General features: G+C 42.9%; 1 protein-coding gene across 7 annotated transcripts in view; it reads right to left on the bottom strand.

Annotated features, from left to right (window-relative positions):
* Positions 1 to 17309, bottom strand: part of PTDSS2 (phosphatidylserine synthase 2) — a 41227-nt gene extending 23918 nt beyond the window's left edge. The window contains exons 1-3 of one of the 7 annotated variants that reach the window (XM_026850602.1): positions 17049 to 17309; positions 8327 to 8428; positions 2013 to 2095 (exon numbers count right to left, since the gene is read on the bottom strand). In XM_026850602.1, coding sequence (XP_026706403.1) covers positions 2013 to 2095; positions 8327 to 8428; positions 17049 to 17059 — 196 coding nt within the window. In that variant the 5' untranslated portion in view covers positions 17060 to 17309. Of the gene's footprint in view, positions 1 to 2012; positions 2096 to 8326; positions 8429 to 9021; positions 9212 to 9235; positions 9271 to 9999; positions 10499 to 10580; positions 11092 to 11120; positions 11289 to 17048 lie in introns of those variants that run through there. The other 6 variants (XM_026850605.1, XM_026850599.1, XM_026850603.1 and 3 more) reach the window with 6 other exon arrangements.
* Positions 17310 to 18223: the final 914 nt, after the last annotated feature.

Below are 18223 nucleotides of genomic sequence, written 5' to 3' on the forward strand. Positions count from 1 at the left end.
GACCTACGCCACCTGAAAGACTAAATGAGTAAAGAAAAAAATTCCTCAGGAAAGCAGACGTATTAAGAGGGAGGACTAAAAGCAGCACTTGTTGCTTTAGCAAAATTTGTTTGCTTTAGCAAAATCAGCAGCGAGTTGACATAGGTGAGTTGTGCATAAAGCAATCAGGTGGATAAACGCTGAGTAAGAAGAGTTAAACAGAACAACATCAGGCACAAAAAACAGACAAAAACCCAACCCACATCTATGAGCTGGTCATAAGTAGGTACACACATACCGAATAACAAGGCTTCAGAAATGACCTGACAGAAGCAAGGCACGGAACCTCACTGCTTTTAAGGCACAGCTTGAAGAGTTCATGTAACAGATCTGCTGTGGCCACGGGTGACCGCAGTGCCCTGCCTGACCCAGAGCCTCCCTTCCGCCCTATAAATGGCAGCAGCGCGCAGCAGCAGCCTGTGCTGCCAGTTCCTTTGGGATGAGATCTTCCTCCCGGAACAGCCGCGTGAGGCTGTCAGCGACTCGGCTGTCTGGTGAGAACCCCCTGCTTCACCCCTCTGGAGTGGAAGGGCCAGTGCCCGATCTCCCGAGCCGCAATGCCACGTGCTCCAACGCCGGCCAGAGCCTTCCCCGCGGAGAGCTGTGGGGAAGGGCCGCCGCTCTCCCAGGGACGGGCACCCACAGGGCTTGCTGCGACTGGGGGACTATCTGCTGTCCTGGCAAGCTGCTACAGCCCCGAAAACCACCCTTCAGAAGATCATCCCATCAAGCAAGCGAGAGGAAAGGTGGCATTGAGCCACAAGACCATATGAAAACACTCAGTATATGAAGTGACTGAATACACCTGAGCTTCTTCGATCACTTTGTTCGTGATGATTTGATTCTGCTGAAAGACACCCAGCTTCAGTCCTGTAACTGCTGTTTCCAAGACAGGAGCAGACAGAGGTGGTAGACCTTGGCTCACTCTACACTAGAAATTCACTGCAGAGGTCTCTGACCTTTGGACTTTCCCCATCCACTCTGTACTACTTTGATCTAGGGAATAAAAATTACTTCCAACCCAGACAAAACCACTGGATGTTCCCAAACCAAAAGCACCCAACTATCACTGGTGTCCTTAAAAGGAGTAATTTATCTTACAGGAGGAACGCAAATTAACTGTAACAGAAAAGACTAAAAACTGCCATTTAATAAGACCTCAGAAATGCAAACTTCTAAATAAAACCGTAAGTTTGCAGAGGTGTGCTGTGGGCACTGCTCTGGAACAACGTCTGCTTTGATCAAGGTTTTTAACTTGTCTACTGTTTCTCATATAGAATGGAAAGTTACATTTCTGGCATAAGAAGTACTTATAGCTTTATCTGACTGCAGGAGAGCCTAATGCTTTCAGGAATATTATGTAAGCCTATATAAATTCCCTTAATTCTTTCTCAATGATTCGCATCTAAAAATAGATTAAAACCCCAAAGATATTAAAATATTTTCATACTTCAGCCGACATAACACTACATGTGCTGTGCTTTCAAATGCTTTCAAGACTTACAGTCTTACTAGAAATCCTTAAAATCATAATCAAGGGCTTCTAATCAACCAGCTATTGTGGATGATGGACACAGAGCTCCAGCACCCGGACACACGGCCAGAAGGGCAGCCCATTGCAGAAAGGAGGAGGGGGAAGAAAGAGCAGGGATAAACAAGGGAAGTGAAGGTTTCAAGAATGTGGCAGCTCACACAAAGCCTTTTACTAAGGACAGGAAGCCAAAACAGGGAGATCCAACAAAAAAAAAATAAAAATCCTATGCTACACACAGATTGAAAGCACAGAAGGATGGCTATGCTGTCTGGAGGCTGGGTGGAACTGGGAGACTATGTGATAAGTGTGCAATGTTAATGAACCTGTATTAGTATTTAAATTATGACTTACCTGCTCTACAATAACACAAATATTTATGTTCACCATAAGCCATGCAATTTATCAGAAATATGCAAGTGACTTAAGCAACATAGATTACCTGGATGAGGTCTTGAAAATGGTCCATCTTTAGCTTGTGTAACTCCAAAACATAAGAAAACCAATATACTGGCAACAATACCTCTGAAAGCGAAAAACAGACAAACTGTTTATATTGCTTCACCTTCCTCATGAAATTGTAAATTATATTTTTTGATGTAAAAAATGTCTGGTCTTTGTTTCTTAACTCCTGCACATGTCAATCAAACAGATGCCTCTTGGAGATGATAGGTCCGGGAAGCAGGTATAAACCCCTATTCTTTTAAGTGTGGTTTCATGACAGACTGCCTCAAACCCCAGAGTTTACGCATCTGTCCTTCTCCCCCCCTCCCCACAAACCGCATGCTTCCATTCCCTCCATTTTCTGCCCCTGACTGGTGTCTGGCCAGGCAGGAGAGGAGCCTCATCTGGCCCAGAACTCAACCAGCAAAACCAGAACAAATCAGCAGCTCCTTGATGCACGCAATGAGCCTCAGCCTGCAGACAGCCACAAGGGGCACAGTAAGTCAAATGTTTCGCTATGTCTTTGAGAAGCTTTTATGCCCACTTTGTCAGAAAGATGCTTAAAATTTAGCAGTAAGAAAGCTCTCAAGTTAGAGGGCTTTTCATTGCTCCTGTAAAATTTCAATGAAATTTTAAGATGAACTGTTGAACCTGTCACCAGTCCAAAAAATTTCCTTAGTCAACTAAAGACAAGGAGGAGCTTGTAAGACCAAAGCAGCACTGGTGCTATTTCAAAAGCCGGAGCTGTAATATAGACCCTAACAGAACATAACAGAGGCATTAAAGAAAAATAATTATCAGCCCATGGGCCCAAGTATACCGAAGACCCACAAGGCCATGGCAACCCCCTAAGCCCAGACCTGCAGAGTCTTCTCTCCCCCGCAGCAAGGGAAGCCCTGAGTCAGGACTGCCAGAGCCGCCTGCTCGAGGACAGCACTCATGTGCCTCGCAGGACGAGATGGGGCAAGGCCTGACCCAGCTGAAAATCAACCCAGGAAAAACCAGCTCTGCCCTGCTCTGCCAGGGAGGAACAGAGCAGCCCCCGGCAAGGCCAAGCGTCAGCTGAAGCCAGCGTGGAAGGGCAGGCGAAGGCTCCAGGAGGAGCAAAGCAAGCAAACAACATTGACTGGAAACTCACTAATTACGTGCAGTGTGTTTTTCAGTAAAGTTCTGTTTAGCAAGTAAAAGAAAAAATGAGAAAATGCAAATACTCGTGTCCGAATGCCTGACCCTCACCGTCAGGAACACTAACCCTTCTGCACAAAGAACAGACCCCGAGAGACTGAGATGTGAGGTAGGTGGGTAAGGTCTGGCATTTAATTTCAAAGTACCTAACATCAACTTAAAATCTCAGGAGAATTTTAAATAGCTGAAATTTTAAACATGTCACGTGCATAAAACAGCATTTCTTTTCCCGGAGTCACCTCTTGTTTTCCATGAAGACAAGCCCCATGGTCTCTACTTGGGCATATTCCTTTAGTCTTAATGGATGAAACGCTATAAAGCGATCCAAAAATCTTCTTTTTCCTACATCTGAGCTCCCAATAGATTCCTCAGGCTTTCTCATATTACCTGCTTAAAGAGCTGGCTGAAGAGATAGAGAATTGGGAAATCCCTCATTGCACTGCAGGGCAAGCGTAAGCCATGTCTGCAGTCAGTGATGCAAGCCTTGACCAGAAACAGAATGGCTCTGCAGGAGCCAGAGAAAACACCCCATCATTTTGCTTTTATTGAGAAAATGTTAAGATACCAAAAGCAACGGTATTCATACTTCAAACATTTCAAAATTTCTTTCAAAATCAAAACCCAAAGGATTCATGAAAACTATTTTGCAACGTTCACCCCTGACTATAAAAAGTTTGTGCTTCCTGAAAGTAAAAATGGAGTTTACTTAACAGATGTAACTCAGTTGTTTCTCTTACTTTATGGCGTTAGGAAGCACAGCAGAACTAGCTATTGAATGAAACAGCAAATAAACAGTTCCATCATCCTTTTCAAAGATGAAGATGCTAAAAGTTTTCAGCTGATCTCAAATAATGAGAATATTCCGCATTTTGAGTCACTAGTCCGTATTTGGAAATACCAAGACTACAAACTTACGTTTCCACAGAACAGCTGTGTCCTGTACCATGGAACAATGCACATCTCTCTGCTCACCACCACTATGCTCAGCCCTGGACCAAGATGTCCACAATCACTCTTTTAGGCCTTGTGGGGGTAATTTTCCTGAAGCTGGAGATGACCTGAATCTAAATCACCGCAGGAATTTACAGTGATGTTCCTTTTTCTAAAATCTGCTCTCAGCCAAACAGCAGATGCAGCAGCTGTGCTGAAAATAAGCTGGAGTTTTAGCTGTATTATTTCACTTCAAGCTCACCATGGGAAATTTTGAAGAAATTCATAAATTTACATAATAACCATGCCAGCTCCATTACCTTTTGGTTTTTTTCCTGCAGTAACTAAATTTCTCCCCTTATCATCACAGTGCCTCCTTCGAAGTTTTCAAAGCCCCACCAGCAGCTTGGCCTGCAGGCTTGCCGTGCCTTGAGGCAAGAACTTTGACAGGATTTGAGGGAGGGTTCCCCAAACCACCCCTGCAGGCAGCTCAGCTAAGGTATTTTCTTGAGCTAATGTATTTTCTTGAGCAGCAGATCAGGAAGACACTAAATAGCAAAGCCTGCCTACAAAAGTAATTTTAGCACTTAACCAAATCAGAAAGGGAAAAAACATGGCAACAGTTTTGTTAGTACAAACAAGCTTTTGTCTGTGTTATTTTAAGTCGATTCAGAGGCAAGACAATGAAGCTTCTCTACGAGTATCTGGGTACAGTCCTCTGTTCCCGAGTTTTCACAAGACAGCTCCCACTGCCGGGCCCTCCCTGGCTGTATCTGTGGTGGCATGACTGGCACAGTCCCCTCCACAGCACCACACGCCCAAGAACCCACAGAAGCTCCAGCCTCCTTGTTCCCTCGTTTTCCCTGGGGGTGTTCAGCGACAGGAGTTGGAGATCATCAACTTCAAATCCACGTACACCCGGGTTTGTCATCACAGCTGAGCAGTGCTCAGTTATTGCCAAAAACTAGGGTAAAAATGCATCTTAGAACAGAGACTGTTTCATGGCTTGAAATTCAACGTACAACCCTGATGCATACAAGATTTTTTTAAGCCTGAACATGTTTTTCATATGGAAAAAATATTAACTTTTTTCCCAAGAACCCCTGCTCAGCATTCAAAGTATTTGGAAGATATGGATTTTTTCCACAGCCATTGTATGCAAAGGAGGTCACTGAATATTTATGTAGCTACCCTCAGAGCTGGAGCTCAGTCCTGCCAGAGATGGGCTATTTCAGGGCTGCTTTGAATGCTGTAGGAACAGCATGAATAAAAAGTCTCACTGAGCAGACAGGCTTTACAGTGCAGCATCTCTTTGGCTAACAAAAGTAAATTTTCAATTATCTTTACAACAGAGGTGATTTGATCACATGTATCATGTCATCACATCAACATCTGTGTGGATGATCCTAATGAACTTTGACTAGATTTGCATATAAAGCATTTATATAAATCTTATCTAAAAAAATTTAAATGAATTCTTCCTTTAATTGCCCTAACGTGTTGCAGGAAGGGAAACTGCGCTCAAATGTCTGCATATAAATAGATGCAAATACAAATCATCAGTACAGGTACCCTGCCTCATCATCTCATCGGTTCGTGCTCTAATTTGTTTTTTGCCCATCCTTTCTGTCCATTAATCCAGCCACTCACCCTCCCCTCAGCTGCTCTGCCAAGGGACTGGGTGAAGCACTTTTACAGAGGAGACGATGGGAGCCTCAGATCCCTTCCTATAGCTTCAGCTAATCCAGGAAGCACACACAGCCAGAGCAGCTAGCACAGCAGTTTGTGTACTCTGCTTCAATTTAATTTTCTGCCCTAAGCACCTAATGCAGTTCGTAGGCACTCTGGCACCTGTCAGCAAGAGCCGGAAAACAAAGGAGGTTCAAGCGTTTGCAAGAGCGTGTTCAGATTTGCACCTAAGGACCAAAACACTGCTCCACTGTCATTGTGCAGCACTTGGAAGTAAGAAAGCGTGACAGCTAGAGACACTGCTCCTTGGTACTAAAACTCCTTCTGTTCATTAAGCAGGCGAGTGTTCCCATGAAATATCTGCGTACAGCGACAGCCTCACGCAGGCCAAAATTTTAGATCAAAACACACAACAGCTCTAACAAGAAGACTGAAAAAGGTCTTCGGGTAGGATAAGGTATTTTAATTTATGGAAGCAAAGCAAAACAAAACAAATCTGTGAAAGTTGGGGATATGGATATACTTACGCATGTTGTGACCATCTTACTCCTGCTCTGAAATGCCTCTTTTGTTCAAACACACACTTAAAGAGCCACAGAAAACCAGTCAGGCACAAGGAGAGGTAAGGGGGCAGGAGGCACAAAGATGCTAAAGGAGGTAAGAACAATGGCTGGGACGTGAATTGAGCTGGAATCCTTCATGCTTCATGGTGCTAATCTTGGCACAGCACTTACCTCGAAGAGCTTCAAAAAGAGATTTCATTGAGATAGGAGTGCACTGAAAATTGACTCAGCACAAGGAGTGTGCTGACCACCACAGACACTTCCAGCCACACTGTAAATTGGGGCCAAGGCAACAGAGGTGAAGCTTAGGGAAAGCCCACAGGACTGGAGCGTTATGTCTGCACTAATCTTTAGCTTGGAAAAAGTAACGATTTGGCCAAGTTAACTACTCTCTCGGAATTCAGTACGTAGCTTTAATGACTGGGGCAGCGTGAGTGGGAACACAGATGTACCCTTCAAAACCAATAACAGAAACCAGTATTGAGAAGACTACACAATTCTCAGGATGCCGCTTTTCAAGTATTTTTGCATCTAGATATTGCAGGCAGTATTCCACAATCAGAGACGCAGAAGTGATCAAAGAACATCTGCTACTCATTGCCTGGTACGATGCTGTTAAATGGATTTTAACAACTGGGCACATTATTCCCTGCACTGAATATGCAGAAAGCAACTTCTATTTCATGAAAGAAAGGTTAATCTGCTGATTAATCTTCTCTGGCTTTGTTTTTATTAAAGCAGTAAAGGCTCTAATCTCAATAATAAGATATTCCACTGAGTCACCTTAGATCTGTATTACTCCCTAAGATGTGTCATCACTTCTGTTTCAGCTCTTCCCCTTCTTTATTCTGAACAGTCATTCCAAAGAATGTCGCGCCTCCATCCCTTCCCTAGACTCCCTCATTAGAACTGGGAATAAAACAGCATTTGTTCACAGCAAAGCCTTGCAGAAATCCCCCCAGCTCCAGCCAGGGCACTGTGTTCCAACTTGTCCCATTGCACCCCCACGCATCAAAATACAACCGCTCAGCTTGGCACACGCATGAGCCTGAATTACATGAGCTGCACCTATTGTGCAACTGATGGAGAAACAACCACGACTATCTCAGGAAATGCCCTAATTCCTGCACCTCCATGACAATGAATACTACATCCTGAGTCACTTTCAAAAATATTAAAAAAAAAAAAAAAAAAGAAGAAACCCTGTAATAGCAAGGGGGAAACACAGTGTTATATTTAAGAAACCAGAATTATTTTCATGCTTACAGCAAGGATGCTTTGCAGTCTGTAAGCACCCCCTGGATTTTTAAAATAGACTTAGATTTTTAGAAGACCACTTTTCTTCCCCCTTTCTGTTCCTCACTTTATTTCTTTAAAAAGATAAGAAATTCAGCTACAATTAAACAGCCTAAATTATGATAGAAATGGACCACATATCTAAGGCTTCTCATTCTTATTTTCCAAGAGTTTCCCTTTGGACTACAGCTCTCATGTTAATTTTCAAGAACAGATAATGATCCATATAGAAATCTTGAACATAATTTTTTAAAAAGCACTTCAATTAGAAAAATTTAGTCACAGCTCACATAGTTTAGAAGGTTAAGTTATTTTAAGAGGCAGAATCATTGCCAAAGAAACACCGCCAGCACTCTGAGGCTTTAGAAATTTCATATTTTGTTTTAAATCACACACGCAAGGCAGCCACCAGGTCTGACAGTGAGTGACACTAAACTGATTAGAAATTAAATTCAAGGACCAGCATCAAAGGAGCTTATAGACTTATGCTTGCTTTTGTCACTTTCCAAGGGTTCGGGCATTTAAACAAGTTAATACAAAGGTCATTTGAGGTAGTTTATCTACAAGGTAAAAGCCCATGTGGTGGTTTGTGCATAGAGCTACCCTTTCCTAATAAACACCCTGTAGAACCTCTTTCTCAAATATTTACCTCTTTGTATTGTAGGCTGTATCTTGCGGTGTTTCCTCAAGTAAGGTTACGTAGCCCAGCGCACACGTGAGGATGAACAAGACTGTTAAGGTATGAGCTCTCCTAAAATTTAGAACAGAGAAAATTGACATCAGAAAGCAGAAACACTTATACCTTCACCTGTCAGCAAAGACCAAGTCCAATATTTAGACAGCGGTCAATAATACTAGAGGCTTGATGTCTCGTACAGCACAGAAAACAGAATTTACAAGGGTGTTAAATGCAGTTCCCAGTCCACTGGGCACCAGCACACAACAAGCCCACCACAAGAATGGCTCTTGTTCATTTTCCCCCAGTGCTTTGAGTTAAAGAAGATTTGGACAAACACTTGCCAAGTGAACAAGTGTAACTTGAAAAAAATTAGCACCAACTGTGCTAACGCTTCGATCTAAAAGCCTCTGGGTTTCTCTCCTGGTTTGTCAGGTACATACTCAATGGAGCTGCTGCACAGCTCTGTTTCAAAGCCTGTTAATAAAAACTGCAGTAGACTGAACAGACTCTTAGACTAGGCAGAAGGGAATTCACTCCAGACATGGGAATTACACCTTACAAGAAAAACTAGCCATTAAAAAAAAAATAAATCTCTGAATGAGACCAGTTGCAAGGGTAAGAATTACAAAGCTGCCTCTAGATGCCCCATTCCCAGCCAGTCTTACGTAAGTTTCATTCCACCTTAGCTCTCTCAAGCAGGTACAGGCTGTCAGCTAGAGGCTTGCACCCACAGAACTACCCGCAGCCATCGCCAGAGAAGGGGTTTCCGCTGTCACAGACTCGTCGGCAAAGCTCCCCAGTAAAGCCTGGTGGTTGTGCTTGCGCCGGGAACAGGGACTGCTGTAATGTCCCGGTACAGGCAGAGCCTTGCCAGTCTACCTGCCGTCACAAGATCTCATTTCCCCGTCCGTGAGAGTCCATTTGCTCACAGTGATTTGGTAAAGCACTACGTGTGACAGAAGAGAGAGCTAAGTACACACGGCCAGAGCTGGGAGTTAAGAAGAGAACATACTGCAGCTAGTTGATACACACACTGACTACAAGATATTCTTACAATAATATTCTTACATTGCACTGTCCACCTTCTGTTTAATTTAAAATTTTGTTTCCTAACGAGAAGCCATTTATTATTTTCAGTGGAACACTTATCTGACATCAGTACAGGAAGTCTGCCCTTCTACGATCAAATCATAAAGACCCAAGTCCTGTTTTAGAGTCCACAACATCTTTTAAAACAAACAATTAAAACAAGGCAGGTATAAAGCATCAAGCTTAGAGAACAGAAACACTGGGAATGACCGTATGTGACACGTATTTGTACATACTGGCTATTTTTACATTTTCTTTTTATGTTCCAATGTAATAGAAGTTAGCGTTACATTTCCATTTTATGACACTACATTTCCATTTTATGCCAAAAACCCAAAGTTTCTACATATTCAAGTTGTACGGTGCACAATAAACCAGAGATCCCCAAGGATTTCTAAGAAGTCCACTTGCTTACCTTTAAACATTAGTAATATACCTAAAATTGCTCTGAAACTTAAGGCAAGCATTATTTTGAACGACAGTTTCATCCTATTCCAAACCACGGCCACTTCTCACAGCATCCTTTTAATCCCACTGGAAAACACATGCAATACCTCATAAGCAGATGCAATCCTCTTCTGCCGCTGCTGAAAAGGTGTTCAGCATTTAACACTATCCTTCCTCGCAGTCCAGAGGACACAGACTAACCAGATTCAGAAAAAAGAGAAGGATCCACGAGTATTTTCAAAAATAGCAATCAACACGTCAAAAAAATACGTGAAGGCTTCGCCAGAGCAAGCTTCCTGCTCAACAGATGCATCTTCCCTCTGACTTGCTTCCCAGGATGCCAAACACCAGGTGATTCACACATCCCATACGGAACATCCATTTAACAGCCATGTGACACAGTGCCTATTTTGTAACCTCCAGTAGTTTAAAACACTAAATACAGTCTTCTCAAAGGAGGCGGTACAGCAGGGGACTGAATTAAATGCTCTAATTCACTTAAATCAGACCATGGTCTCGTCTGTTGCATTTATATATTTATATAATTAACAAAAACAACCTATATTTTGATCACAGAAAAAGATCGCATTAACTGCAAGGCTATGCATTAGATTTTATGTCTGTTTTATTGTTTACTTTTTCAAAACTAATATCTAAGCAGCTACTCAAATGCTGTCTTCCATCTTACCGTGTCACTGTCATGACACCTATATGAAGTCAATTACTTTTTCAATGCATTGAGTGTCATGTAAGCTGCCAAAAAATCAATTAGCACATCTTCATTTAGATAAACGTATCTAGAAACTCGTCTACTAGAACAATGGTCTACTTTCATTCATGCCTGGAAGGAGTTGGTAGCCAAGCCGATGGTCAGCGTTTGAGAGCTTCATGCACCTTGCTGTTGGCTTATTCTTGGTGCCACAACCACCAACTTGAAATTCAACAAGCTCCCCTGTCTGATGAGAAGGAAGCAAGATATCTCATCGTTTCCCTTTTAGCTCAGTTTTCATTCCCAGCTGAAGCCAGATTCTCTTGCAGCAAGTTTTTGAGATGCTTAGCCACATAAATGTATTTTCAGTCTAGCATGAAATCCAGAAGCCAGGATGAAAGACCTTCTCAATCAGTTTGTCTTCTGGAAGGAGCAAGTTGGTAGCTCTGACCAGAAAATGACAAGCAGTGACAAAGCGATGGCAGCTCCTAGAGGTGGCAGAGCATCATGCAAACCTACCTGCCAGAGAAAAAATTTTAAAGCAAGCAAATGTAGATTCACACCCTATCTTTCCACAGCTAGAGAGTTAAAAAAAACCAAAAGAGAAATCCACTCTCCTATGGAAATAGACAAAATGTAAAGTGCTTACAGCAGCCAGAAAAATGAACAGCATACAGAAGAACTTGTGTGAGTGAAGTCAGGATTAATTCCCTGCATAAAGAGGGATTACTTTAGTATCCACGTACACTTTAAAATAATACAGCAAGAGGAAGACAAGGCAACTAAGAACATCCCCAGCAAGGTAAGCATGACAGGAATTATGCAGAAAGGTTTATGTTCTAGCCTGGGAAGGCTGGAAAGAGCCAAGCTAAGCAGGGCAGTGCCTTCCCCTTAGAACTGTATGGGAGTTGGGGCCATACACCAGAAGCAAGGGGACTACAGACTACAGCTAATTCTAGTAGGTTTACGTCCAAAAACTGGGGAAAGCAGTGCCTAAAGGTATATGCATACAAAAATATGTAAGGCCAGGAAGGTCAAGGAGAATTTGCAACAAACCCTGAACTACTGAAAAGCTGGAACATTAAGCAGCTTACTTTTCTGCACTAGCATTTTCCTGACTTTCTGTATCTCACATCTAGCCCTTTCCCCACTGAAACACTGGGGCATTTAAATTAAATAATTCAGGTTTGGGTTTTGTAAAAATCCAAAGCAGTGCGGGCTTTTCCTGGCAAGGGTAAGATTAAGCTCGACTCTAACTTCTCTTTTCAACCATCCTTCTGTCACATTCAGAAACTGTAGGTTTTTCAAGGAAATTACTATCAGAGCTCTTCTTTTCCAAATAAAGTGTATGACAAAAACGACCTAAGGAAATTGTTTAAGTCCCTCTTGGGGGGGGTGTGGGGGGAGCAGAGGTTCAGACAGATCTGCTCCCTGGACGGAAGGGAGGGAGGAATACCCCAGCGACTACCCCAGCAGAGCTAGTGGTCAATGACCTCGCTCAATCTCCAGCACAAACTAAAATTATCTTATGGGGCCACACCCTTATTATCCATTGCTCTGCATAGGTGTTCTTGTTTGTCATTAAATGATGCAATAACTACATTAAAAACAATAACAATCATTGAGAACACACAAAGGATCTATTTACTAATCTTTCTGTCAGTTCTCCAAGTGAACTAAAATTCCAAAGAACAGCCAGTACCATTTGCCTCTGGTTTAAAAAGTTAAATCTGTAGGTACTGCTAGAGAAAGAATCTGTCAACAAGAACAACTAGTCCCATCTTAGCCTACCATCAACCCTGTCACAAAAAAAAAAAATAATCTTGTTTTCTTTATTCCAAATAATGGTAAAGTCACAAAAGCATTTCTGAAAGAGATTTTAAAAGATGAACAAACGAATGTCACAGCTCTCTACCCTCCATATACCAACACATCATCTGACACATGCCGGAAATAAGGAAATACGATAAATAGACAGTACAACAAATCTGTTACTTCAACAGTACTTTAGCATTTAAGTTATCGTGAAGAATAAGACACAGAAAAATACAACAAAAATTAATAACAATTTAAAACTGATCAACATTTTGACATTCATAATTAACAGGAACAATCCTGTTTGGATACAGAGAGGTTTTTAAAACCTTCAAAAAAAATTCAACATTTGTCCTAATCTTGATAATATGTCCAAAACTACAGAGATGAAACCAAAACGTTCACGTTGCACAGGGTCAAAGCAAGCGGTCAGGCCTCAGCGTTTCAAAAATAAGAGGTTAACTGCCAGTTTGTGATATGAGAGATCTCTCTCATCCACCTAGATGACAAAAAAATTATCAGTGGCAACCAAACCAAAGCATGCACTTTGTTTGTGACACTGCCTGAAAGCTCCAGGCATCTGCAATGCAACAGAAACGTGGCTGGTGGGCTTAAGCCATAGGCTGCACTTTAAAGTCTGTTAAAACTCCCAGAGATAATAAAAAAAGTGCCTATTCTTAGACCAGTAGCAAGTCTTCAGCACATCTATAAAGGTACACAACACTGATTAAATTTCTGTACGTACTTGTGACACTCCAAAATAGTAACGTTCATTTTCCTTGCCGTAAATTGGTGCCTCTCATAAAACGATCACTCGGTAAGAGAAGTACAATAAGACGTAACTCCACAGAGAAACCACAACAATGGATTAAAGAGCAAAGCTTTGGCAAATTAGTCATTTTCCTTTGAATGAGAAGAAAAAAGACAAAGTTTCCATTCATCAGTTCTACAGAGGTCACAGGTTAAAGTTCCCCAAACGATCTATTTTAAATATTGAACATTTTTACATGTTTAAACCTATTAATGTTTGTTTCAGGCTTTAGTTTAAAACAGTTCCACTCAGACAGCACACCTTTGCATTACAGGTAACACGCTTTAAGCGGGTCTTTTAAAAAAAAAATGGCAATAAACAGGAAGGGCAGGAAGGTGCCCTTATGCCAAACTTAATTCTGTAAAAGCACAGAGTTAATTCTGGGGGCTGATGATTTGTTTTGTAAACTGCTGCAGAACTCAAGGGGTCTGACAGCTCTGAGGAGCCAGGGTTCGGACATCAGCACGGAAAAAGCCGTCTGTCCGAAGGGACCACCGGCCATCCCCGCGCACACTCAACCTCTGCACAGGGTACACCAGTACAAGGAAAGCCATTTTCCCAGGGTGGAACTAATCCTGCGCGCTCCTGGCATGCCAAGCCTGGGATTCCACCAGATCCTGTGGCTCTGCTGCCCGTGGCAGTGGGGGCCAGCCTTTGCACCACCCCTGAAGAGCGGCCCCAGGCTGACTCCCACCACCCCCCATCCTCCTTCAGACTTCTGGAGTGTGTTTACAACCAAGAAACGGATACAGAGAATTAATACAAGGGCTAAAGCCCAAATGCAGCTTTAACTCTCACGGTGCCTCTGTGTAAAGTCATCTCTTCCATGCTTGTAGCTCACTCAAAGGCACTATGTGACCCCTTCCTTTCAGGACAGGGTAACGACACCCACATCCGCCAGGAGTGTGAACGTGCCCAGCTGACTAACAGGGCTCAGCAGTGTTGCACAACTCCTCAGGGATGTTCTAGCAACCGGACACTGCCAGGGCTCAAAAAGCACTGGCTGGGTGACACATCGGTAGCCCGATGCAAGATTTCTCTGCTCAAGTTAAGCAGCATGCTCTGACTTGGGCAATTCTGACCAGCAGAGAATCGGAAGAGCGGATCAGAAAATACAGAACCTCACCAGGGCCCGCGTGAAAGCAGCAGGCTTTTATAGCACGGAAAGAAATCCAGCAAATGTTTCCAACAAGTTTGAGGAATGTTGCCTTGGAAGTGCTGCAGCCAACCCTGGAGAGGGCACAGAAAAAAAGTTCCTGCCAATTTGCAGATCTTCTGTCTCCCTAATCTCTCCTGCAGATAAATCGCCATCTCTTCCTCCAGACTGCCTTAGAAAATCTCATGCTGCTGTAAGGTTCATTTTTTAGAAGTAAGAACAATGTGCAACAAATAGCTAAGTGATACTTTGTTTTGAACACCCATCCTCTATTTCCAAAAATGGCTGTTTGCACACACATATCCTCAGTTCTACAAAAATATCCCTGTGCTGGCCATCACAAAAGATTTCTCACAATACTGAGTAAAACAAGAGAAACGTCCAGGCAGAGGCATCTCCAGGCTAACTCTTCCTTAGCTGCAATTTCTACACTTTTTGCGCCAAACAGTCTGAATCAATTCCTACAAAAACTATATTAGCCCACAGAACCTTCTACCCAGCACTTCCTTTTTTTTTTTTTTCCTTCTTTTCCTTTTCATTTTCCTTTTTTATTTAATTAAACTTCCTGAGCTCCATAGATCTCTGCTGCCACACCATGACCTTAGTAACTAACATCATATCCACATGATGGCAATATAGAATTATTTAGTGTGAGAGATAAAAACCATCAATAACCAGAGGACATTACAACTAATTAGATTCAAATTAAAGTAAGGCTTAGTAAAAGCAATTAACCCACAGAGTCACAACATAATGTGGTGACAAAGACATATCTGACATCTCTCAACATCTTAAAATCTAGACTGGATGCCTTCCTGAAAGATATGCATTAGTTAAATACATGCTACGAAATATATACAGACATCAGGGATAACACAGAAATTTTAGGAGAGAATCACACACACTTTCTAACCAGATGATCACAAACTGGTAATCCAAGACTGGGCTGGCATGAAAACATGCAACATCCCCACCACCTTCCACTGGCTGCTAGGAGGGGGAGGAATGCTTCCTCTTCACTTCAAAAAAGTTGCTGCACACCATTTATTATTTATTTAGTGGATATAAATTGATTTACTATTTCACTGATCTTTTTTGCGCCCCCACCCCGAAAGACACGCAGCTCCAAGTATCTTTAGCCATCTGTCAGGGTTACTGCTCACAGGTAGCAAATCCCCCCAACTTCTACTGGATGCACCTTCTCCCACACAAAACCAAGTCCCAGTGGCAAAAACCTGTAAGACATATCAGCATACACTCTTCCACTGGTCACAGAAACAAAGCCACAGGGATGTTGTAGAAAGCTCTGTGTGGGGGTATTAAAAAAAAAACAAACAAAACCACAAACAAACCCGGTGTTTTTTTCCATGCTAGCTCAGTGAAAATATCAGATTTACTGTGCTTCACACCATACAAAAAATAAAAGTCAACATCTCAGGCACAAAGAGGCCCTTTGTCTGCATTCAGAAAACTAATTCTGTAAGCAGACGGGCAAGAAACAATCAAAGGTACTGGAAACAGCAGTGAACGTATTTGCCTAGAACAGGCAGGCCTGATATTTCCAGTTCTCTGATAGTAGTAATAGATGTTTTGAAATTAGTTCAGGGATAAAAGATACAGAGACTGCCAATCTGTCTCATAAAGCTTCTTCCAGTTTCATCCTTTTGACATTTTCCGATGACAAAGAACTGTCAAGGCACTGACTGAGCAGGTTCCCACAAGGTAATTAAAGTACAGTATTTTCCAATTATAAGTTATTAAGATTGAATAAAATATTATACAGCATGTAACTTGTTTTTCAAAGTTTTAAAAAGATTTAAAAAGAGCAGGGAGACAGCTGGAAAGTATTACCTTTCCCAAGGATCACAGTGATAGCAGTAAGGTTACCTTTGCAAACTGAACTACTTCTAGAATGATTTCTGACTTCTGACAAGTGCCAAATCCCTGAATTTTTCCCAACTGAGCAGGCCGTGTGGGTAACCTTATCCCTGAGCTTCTTAACTTCCAAGAGAAAAGGTACTTTCCATACCTTTCCACACAGGCAAAGGCAGAGGGCACCTACTCTTAAATTTCCATTTTCTGTGACCATCTCTGTAACACATGGCACGAGAAGAGTACCAAGGATCACAGGAAAAAAACTGTTCCTCTGTATAATCTTTATTCTCCCCCACTGTAAGAACTGAGTCATTACCAAAGAATACACTAACACACTTGACGCTGTCATGCACAGGTCAAAAGTAACAGTAGGAAAACCCCCGAAACTTTCACAATCATTTCAGCTGCTGGCTGCCAGCGCGACACACACTACTAGGAAAATAAAATAAATAGGTTAAAGTTAAGGAAAAATTTGACAACACAGTTGTCCGCACTGCCCTCCTGGAAGGGACTAGCTGACACAGGGAAAGCTCCTTGAAGAATGGTGGCACATTTGGGCTTTCAAAGGAATTAATTCACACGGACAAACAAACTGCAGTTACAGCCTTTATTTTAGGATGACAGTCCTCTACCAGTGGCTGACCACACTCTGGCCCCATACCCCCACAACAGGAAAAAGGTGCAACAAGGGGAGATTATATAATAAAAACAGCATTAGGTGATTTTAAGGCACCACAAGACACAGGGCAAAAGCCTCCTTAACTAGATAGTAAGAAAATGAGAGTTTTACCCATTTTCCATTTATAAGGCAGCACTACTCCGCAGACCTCAGCAGGATCCTTAGTCACTCGCTCACTCAGCCTACATGTGGCAACGCTACCGTGCTCTCCAAGAACGGTCCCCTTGCCCTCAGAACGACGACAGCCCTCGGCTACCCTCGCATACGTCAGGCGTTGCAGTGACCACCCCACAATCCAGCAGCATCCAAGTGTTTCTCTGCAGTTTGTACTGGCAGAAATATCACCTAGAATCAGCGGCTTCATCAAGATCAACACCCCCCGCTCCACTGCTGCCCAGATTGGCAGGGTGAGAGCCAAGCACCCTCCCCCTTCAACTCCTGATTGTCAAACTCGAGCCAAATCATATTGCCCTCAGCTCATATTCCAAACGAGGGACTTCCAATGTCAGCTTGGTTTCCTTAATCAAAAAGCATTTAACACACTGGGAAAAACTACGGACGTACACGCACGTGTGCTGAAGTGGATTTCTGGAACAACTCCAGCAAACACAGGATTTAGGAGCACTTTTCTAGGTACAGACACATCTCTTACTGCGAGGACTGAATTTCATAAAGACGTGCTTTGCCCACTGGCCTAACACTGACAGTCATGGCTTTCTGCATCACTTCTCTGGACTGAGTGTCCTGCAGAACCATACGAAATACCTGACCAGCGGAACTCGGGTGTAAGAGCTTGTATTTTCTAGCAAGATCACAGGCAAGGATGTGGGCAGTCCTCTTCCAGGACTGAGGGAAAGAGACGTGGAGCTCATAGAAATGATGCCGATAAAACAACCGGAATCAAGCATGAGAGTTCACCCACCAATGCCGGCTCCTGAAGCACCAGGAGCACCCCCAAAGCGTTTGAGCCGAGCTAAGCTTGGTAAGGGGTACAGCTGGCTGGGAGGGTTTATCGCCAGGATGGGAAAGGAAGTGTCACGGCCAAAAGCCAGTTCTAAATCGCTGTTAAATCCCCAGGAAACAGCAATTAATAGCGCCACACTCCCAGGAACAACATCTCGACACAGCCTACGGTTTCTCAATTCTAGCACCGGTATCTGTTGCAGCGAAGCCAGAGCAACGCAAACCGCAGGTACCACGCGGTAACTTTGCGTTTTTCCCTGCGGAGCCCCGCGCGCGGTGACCCATCGCCTCGGCACCTCTGCGGAGCCGCGCTGAGGAGCGGC

The sequence above is a fragment of the Athene cunicularia genome (genome assembly GCF_003259725.1).
Source record: "Athene cunicularia isolate RWA chromosome 5 unlocalized genomic scaffold, athCun1 chr5_part2, whole genome shotgun sequence".
In the NCBI taxonomy this organism is placed as follows: Eukaryota; Metazoa; Chordata; class Aves; order Strigiformes; family Strigidae; genus Athene; species Athene cunicularia.